Source organism: Danio aesculapii, chromosome 20 (assembly GCF_903798145.1).
Source record: "Danio aesculapii chromosome 20, fDanAes4.1, whole genome shotgun sequence".
NCBI classification, from domain to species: domain Eukaryota; kingdom Metazoa; phylum Chordata; class Actinopteri; order Cypriniformes; family Danionidae; genus Danio; species Danio aesculapii.
Genome location: NC_079454.1, coordinates 12,744,544 through 12,752,212, shown reverse-complemented (window position 1 = coordinate 12,752,212; position 7,669 = coordinate 12,744,544). Strand labels below are relative to the sequence as shown.

Sequence of the window (7,669 nt, the reverse complement as noted above, 5' to 3'; positions counted from 1 at the left end):
GTAAATAGGTTGTCATTTAATAAGAATATGTGAATAACTCAATTTTGACAAAAATGTCCTTATAATTCCAAGACAGGGGTGTCCAAACTTTTTGGGCCAAGGGCCAGATGCAAAAAAAAAAATTGTCCCGGGCCAAATTTTACATACATCACACAGACACGTGTATATATATATGTGTGTGTGTGTATATGTGTGTATATTATTATGGAATTATTTTAATTCGTTGTCCAACTGTGTTTCTAGAATGACTTACGTTTTTTAACGTTCTTCTTCGCTGCGTTTGTTTGGAGTTCGCTGCGTTTGTTTGGAGTTTAGATTCGCAATTTACATTTTTATCATAAAATACCTCCTCATTCACTAAATATTTATCTCTCCTACTTGGGGTGAACAATCCCCTAACACACTCATACAAACAAATCTACTTTTAAACGTTCTGTCTCTCGAGCATCCGCTTGGTGTTTGTAGCTTTAGCCTGCTAGCACCGCTGGTCAGCTAAAGCTACCAACCTCTTTCACTCACTTATTTTCTCACTTTCTGGCTTTGCTCTTCACCTTGTACAATGTCGCTTGCGTGTCTGTCCTTGAGTGCAGGAGAGGCATCGATGGAGGCGCTGGAGCTGGAGCTGGAAGCGGTGGAGTCCCAGATTCGCTTGCTGGAGACGAAGCGAGAGGGCATCAGAGCTCTGCTCTTAACCCGTACTCGCTCGTCTGAGGTAAGTGTTCGATACAACGACAATCTCCCTGTTTCCTCAACCCCGTGTGCTTCTCTGTCCAGGCCCAGCGCACCGAGGACGCGGTTCACCCAGGCATCGTTCACGCCGACTCCCGGCTACCACGGCCCCTGGGTGCAGCCGCGTAAGGTGCTTACCAGGTCCCGGGGCAGAACGTCTCCTCCTCCGGTGTTCGAGATCCCCACGGAGAACCGCTTCGCCCCTCTCCGCGAGACAGGTCGCGATGTTGCCATCATTGGCGACTCAATCGTGCGCCACGTCCGCTCCACTTCCTCCAAAGGTAACAAAGTACGCACTTTCTGCTTCCCTGGTGCCCGAGTTAAGAATATTTCTGCACAGATACCTACTATCCTGAGCGCTGCCGAGAGCCTCGGTGCCGTTGTCCTCCACGTGGGGACGAACGACACCGGGCTCCGGCAGACGGAGATCCTGAAGAAGGACTTCAGGAGCCTGATCGAGACGGTTCGACGCACCTCGCCCGCCACGCAGATCATCGTTTCTGGACCGCTTCCTACCTACCGCCGAGGAAATGAAAGGTTCAGTAGACTTTTTGCTCTGAATGAATGGCTATTAACATGGTGTGAAGAACAGAAATTGCTCTTTGCCAATAACTGGAATCTTTTCTGGGAGCGTCCTAGGCTTTTCCGCGCTGACGGGCTGCACCCCAGTCGAGCTGGAGCTGAACTCCTGTCGGACAACATCACCAGAATACTTCGCTCTATCTGACTAGTAAGTAAAAATTCACAAAATTCACAATTTAGCCACACAGACTCCTATTCGTCCCACATAAATAACAGTAATGCATACCTAGCTTACCCCATAGAGACTGTGTCTGTTCCTCGTATTATTAGATCAAGAAACAAACGTACTGTGTGCTCCAGAAATAATCTATTAAGAATTAAACCAGAAAAAACACTAAAAAGTGAAAATACAAATTTCATGAAGCTTGGTCTCCTAAACATCAGGTCACTAGCACCTAAAGCACTTATCATAAATGAAATAATAACAGATAACAATCTTAATGCACTCTGTCTCACTGAAACCTGGCTGAAACAAAATGACTATATTAGTTTAAATGAGGCAACTCCTCCAGGATTCTTATATAAGCATGAGGCTCGTCAAACTGGTCGTGGTGGTGGAGTCGCGTCAATCTTTAGTGATATTCTTAATGTTAATCAGAGAAATGGACTTATGTTTAGCTCCTTTGAAGTACTAGCGCTTAATGTTGTCCTTCCAAACACTATGCAAAAACCTATGTTATCTCTCGCTCTAATCACCATATATAGACCCCCAGGACCCTATGTCAATTTTTCTAAAAGAGTTTTCTGATTTTATCTCTGACTTACTAGTTAAAACTGATAAAATACTAATTGTAGGAGACTTTAACATCCACATAGATGACGCTAACGACACATTAGGGCTCGCGTTTATGGACTTGCTGTTCTCACTAGGAATAAAGCAAAATGTTATTGGTCCAACCCATCGCCTAAAGCATACACTAGATCTAATTCTGTCTTATGGAATTAAGGTCATTGATGTAGACATTATACCACAAAGTGATGATATTACAGACCACTACCTCTTACTATATAAGCTGTGTTTACCTGAAATTAGCAGATCCGCTCCGATATATCGCCCTAGTAGAACTATTGTTCCATCCACTAAAGATGAATTTATAAATAACTTACCTGATCTTTCTCTACTTCGAAATGCACCCGCAAACGCAAATGACCTTGATGTAATAACCAGCAGTATAGATGCCATCTTTACTAGCACTTTAATTACTGTGGCACCGATCAAACTAAAAAAGGCTAGAGAGAATAAAACTACACCATGGTATAATAGTCATACCCGCACTCTCAAAACAGCAACCCGTGCCCTGGAACGTAAATGGAAAAAAACTAATTTAGAAGTCTTTAGAATTGCATACAAAGACAGTATGTCCAGCTATAGGAGGGCTTTAAATCTGCCAGGGCTGAGCACCTCCGCAAACTGATAGAAAATAATCATAACAATCCTAGATTCTTATTTAACACCATTGCTAAATTAACAAATAATCGGTCATCTTTGGAACAAAATGTTCCACCGCAAATTAGTAGTGATGACTTCATGAATTTTTTCAGTGATAAAATAGAAGGCTTTAGACAGAAAATAGGAGATATTAAACTTTCTGCACCGCCTTATACTTCAGATCCAGTAAACACGCCACTGAATCTAAATAACCTACAGTGCTTTAAAATCATAGAACAGGAAGAGCTAGACAAAATTATAAATAGCTCTAAATCAGCTACGTGTATATTGGACCCAATTCCAACAAAGTTACTGAAAGAATTGCTACCTGTTATAGGAGAACCTCTTCTTAACATTATCAACTCTTCTTTATCTTTAGGCCATGTTCCAAATCCTTACAAGTTAGCTGTTATTAAACCTATTATTAAGAAACCACAACTGGACCCCAGCAACTTAGCTAATTATAGGCCTATTTCAAACCTTCCATCTATATCTAAAATACTAGAAAAAGTTGTTTCTGCTCAATTATGCTCCTTTCTGCAGACCAACAATGTTTTTGAAGTGTTTCAGTCAGGTTTCAGAGCTCATCACAGTACAGAAACTGCATTAGTGAAAATAACCAACAATTTACTCTTAGCTGCTGACCAAGGGTGCATCTCGCTATTAGTTCTACTCGATCTTAGTGCGGCATTTGACACCATTGACCATGGTATCCTTATTAATCGCTTAAAGTCTACAGGTGTCCAGGGACAGGCCCTACAATGGTTTAAGTCATACTTATCTGACCGTTACCAGTTTGTGAATATTAATGGACAGCCTTCACAAATCAGCCCAGTAAAATTCGGGGTGCCTCAAGGATCAGTTTTAGGCCCTTTGCTGTTTACAATATACATGCTACCCCTGGGAGACATTATTAGAAGACATGGGATCAGCTTTCACTGCTATGCAGATCATACTCAATTATATATTTCAACTAAACCTGACGAGACGTCTAATCTGTCCAAGCTAACTGAGTGTATTAAAGATGTTAAAGACTGGATGACCAACAATTATCTTCTCTTAAACTCAGACAAAACAGAATTATTACTTATTGGGCCTAAATCCTGTACACAGCAGATCTCACAACTCGACCTACAATTAGAGGGATACAAAGTTAGCGTTAGCTCTACTATAAAAGATCTGGGTGTCATATTAGACAGCAATTTAACTTTTAAAAATCATATGTCCCATGTCACAAAAACTGCTTTCTTTCATCTGAGAAATATCGCTAAGCTACGAAGTATGCTATCCATCTCAGATGCAGAAAAGCTAGTCCATGCTTTTATGACTTCTAGGCTGGACTACTGTAATGCACTGTTTGCTGGCTGCCCAGCATCCTCTATTAACAAACTTCAATTAGTACAAAATGCAGCTGCCAGAGTTCTTACCAGGTCTAGAAAATTTGATCACATCACCCCAATTTTATCCTCCTTACACTGGCTGCCTGTTAAGTTTCGTATTGAATTTAAAATATTGCTTCTTACATATAAAGCTTTAAATAATCTAGCTCCTGTTTATCTAACCAATCTTCTGTCTCGCTACAATCCAACTTGCTCTTTAAGGTCTCAAAACTCGGGGCTTCTGGTAGTACCTAGAATAGCAAAGTCGAGTAAAGGAGGTCGAGCCTTCTCATTTATAGCTCCTAAACTCTGGAATAGCCTTCCTGATAACGTCCAAGGCTCAGACACACTCTCCCAATTCAAAACTAGATTAAAGATCTATCTGTTCAGTAAAGCATACACTTAGTGCACCACTTAGGGGGCTTCCACACAGGTTATGCATCTTGTTGATATACACTGTGAACATCAGCTACGCTAATTATTTTCTTTATTCTCCATTTCCACCTGGGGATACTCCTCCCGAGGCCCTCAGACTATGCAGAGTCACTGATTCGATCCAAGACCAACGACGAGATGATCCCAAGGTTTCCATATCCTGGACCAGGCCGAATCCTGAGCAGCTACTGTGATGGTCATGGAAGAATGGAGAGCATGAGACTGATTCCTGTGACGCTCCAGAGACAGACGAGTCTTCGCTGAGGCCAGCTTCCAGCCTCTGCCACTGAGACTGCAGCTCTGCACAAGACGTTTGGCCAGCGGAGAAATTAAAATGGCACAAAACGTTTGGCCAGCGGAGAAATTAAAATGGTCGTGCACAAACTGAGCCTGGTTTCTCTCAAGGTTTTTTTTCTTCACTTCCGCCTTTAGTGAAGTTTTTTTTCCCTCTCCGCTGTCGCCACTGGCTTGCATGGTTCGGGATCTGTAGAGCTGCGCATCGTTGGATTTGCTCTTCAGTGTTTAGACTCTCAGTAGTGATTATTAAACCACACTGAACTAAGCTCGACTGAACTGAACTTAAACACTACAAACTGAACTACACTGTTCCTATTTACTATGACCTTTTATGTGAAGCTGCTTTGACACAATCTACATTGTATAAGCGCTATACAAATAAAGGTGAATTGAATTGAATTGAATTCTCTGGGCAAATTACAGTTGCAACACTAATCAGACACTCTTATATAAATTCTCCTTCAGTGAAGGGTTTCCTGTGCTGTGCGATTAGCTGAGCTACCTCATAACTAGCCAGCGTAGAATTTTCTTGCACTTTATTAGCACGAAAACACTGCTGTTGTTGTGCTGAGAGGGCAACTGCTAATTGTTTTACTTTTTGATCTCGTTCGGCACCAGTGTAAGAGCTGAAACCATGATGTTTTGTTTTATAATGTCTTTTAATATTATATTCCTTTATTACTGCAACTGATTCCTGGCAAATTAAACAGACACATTTCCCGCTGACCTCTGTGAAGAAATATTCTTTGCCCAACGTGACTGAAATTTCCTGCACTCATTTTACTTCATAACAGGAACTGCTGCCTAATTAAAGGCATGTCATGGTGACACCCGGTGGTTATTTATTGAATTACATAAATTTTTGTATAGCGGGCCAGATTCTATTAATATTTATAAAAAGCCTCGCATGCCACCACAAAACTGATTGCGGGCTGCAGATGGCCTGCGGGCCGTAGTTTGGACACCCCTGTTCTAAAGGGCGTCATACACCGGATGCGCCTCTCGGCGGCGCGACACAGTGCGCACATGACAGTTAAAAGTATCGCACACCAGACGGCGACATTCGCATGGTATTTAAAATTAAACTAATCAGATGGTGCTCTTTGGCACAGCAGAAATATGAACAGTGTCCTGAGTCGTGGCTGGGCGCCGCCAACTTGCGGCGCCGGTGTGTGTACACTGATAGAAACCTGTGTTTAGAATTCTGAAATGGATAGCGCTGCGCGTCACCGAGTGGTGCTTCTGGTGTGTGACCCTCTTAAAGTGACTATATATATATATATATACACAGTGTTGGGGAGTAAAGGAATACATGTACCGGCAGTACGTATTTAGAATACTATTCATGAGTAACTGTATTCCGTTACAGTTACTATTTTTAAACAGGGTATTTAGAATACAGTTACTTTCCTAATACCATTGGAATACTTTGGACGATGCGTGGCTGGCCCATAATAATATTACTAAATTGCCGCCGAAACCATAGAAACAGAAGCTACACTCTCTACTGCAATCACCAGCGTTAACTCAGTGAGACTCACGCAATTGACCCTTTTCTCATGCTCTCACGCCACACCTCCATTTTCTCACGCAGCAAAAAGGACGATCGCAAACACAGAACAACCGGACAACAACCATGATTTTTGGTTAATTTAAACTGCTTTTTTTGCCATCATTGTTCGTGAATTCGCTGCTTGATGTTTTGTTTGCGCTTTCAGAGGTTTCATTTATGCTTTTTAAATTTACGTTCGCTTTTCTGACACAAATGTGGGCGGGACTTATGGGCACTTTAGCCAAAGTTGGCAGCCCTGGTTAACTTGAGTGTACATATATGGAGGATTCAGACCAGGAGCTCGAGGGGTTGGAGCTGCAACCGAAGCAACTTTCAGGCAGCAGTAAAGGAAAAAATGCATTCACGTCTTGGAAGTTCAAGCATTTTTTCTCTTTAAAGAATGAGAGGGGTGAGCGAAACCTGACAGTGCAGTGCAATCTCTGCCTGCCAGCTAACAACCTGCTAGCTGCGTCAAAAGATTCAACATCGAATCTGAAGAAACACCTTAAAGTAAGTTTTTTTATACACTGTGTCTAGTCTATTTTTGCTTTTTAGTGCATTTGACAGTGCCAGTATCATGTTAGTCAGGTCATTTCTCACAGTTCGTGTCGGCCTTAATTGTATCTAAAAAGACGTTTGCTTGATATAGTGTTGTGATGGGTTTCCCGCAAATAAGGATAAAAAGCTTTCCATTTGGAATGTGATGAACATCAGTTCGCAATACTTTGCATGTTTATAATAGAAAGTCGCAAGTAGCCTACAGGCTGTGGCTAATTAGCGGAGGACTCATTTTTACTCCTCATCATGTCAGAATGACAGATAAGCACTTCAAAATGTCTCTACTGCTGCGCTACAACCGCCTTTACTTGTCTGTTGATTAGGAAAGCATAGGTAGTTAGGTACTGTAGATAGGTGGCAATTGGCTTATATGTTTGACTTAAAACAAAACTTTTTTAAAAGCAAACACATTGTGCATTCTTCTAATATTTGCAATATTGTTCTTAGGTGAGAAGTTTTCATAATAGAAATTAAAATGTTAGATAGAACGTGTTACATTACCTTGGTTTTACATAAACTATTTTGAAGTTTTTCTTTTCTTGTATACCTGATATTTTTCTGTGAAGACACAAAGGGTAAGCAAAATGCATATTATATACATATACTGTATATTACAGACAGTAATGCTCTCTATGTTCAAGCACTTTTTATCTTTATTACAGAAACAGAAATTGAATTTGTTGAAACTTTGATAAATAAACATTATTT

General features: G+C 41.1%; 1 protein-coding gene across 2 annotated transcripts; it reads left to right on the top strand.

Moving 5' to 3' along the window:
* Positions 1-304: 304 nt before the first annotated feature.
* On the top strand, positions 305-4,746 carry LOC130247441 (uncharacterized). Of its 2 annotated transcripts, none has more exons than XM_056480669.1 (2): positions 305-1,459; positions 4,652-4,746. In XM_056480669.1, the coding sequence occupies exon 1, from the start codon at positions 560-562 to the stop codon at positions 1,454-1,456; it is 897 nt and encodes a 298-aa protein (XP_056336644.1). In that variant the 5' UTR covers positions 305-559; the 3' UTR covers positions 1,457-1,459; positions 4,652-4,746. The 2 variants fall into 2 exon arrangements, with proteins under 2 accessions (XP_056336644.1, XP_056336643.1); XM_056480668.1 differs by having other exon boundaries at positions 306-1,459; positions 4,644-4,739.
* The last annotated feature ends 2,923 nt before the right edge of the window (positions 4,747-7,669 follow it).

What these genes read in the sequence shown, in the direction of transcription:
- LOC130247441 (XM_056480669.1), top strand. Translation starts at nt 560, where the DNA reads ATGTCGCTTGCGTGTCTGTCCTTGAGTGCAGGAGAGGCATCGATGGAG.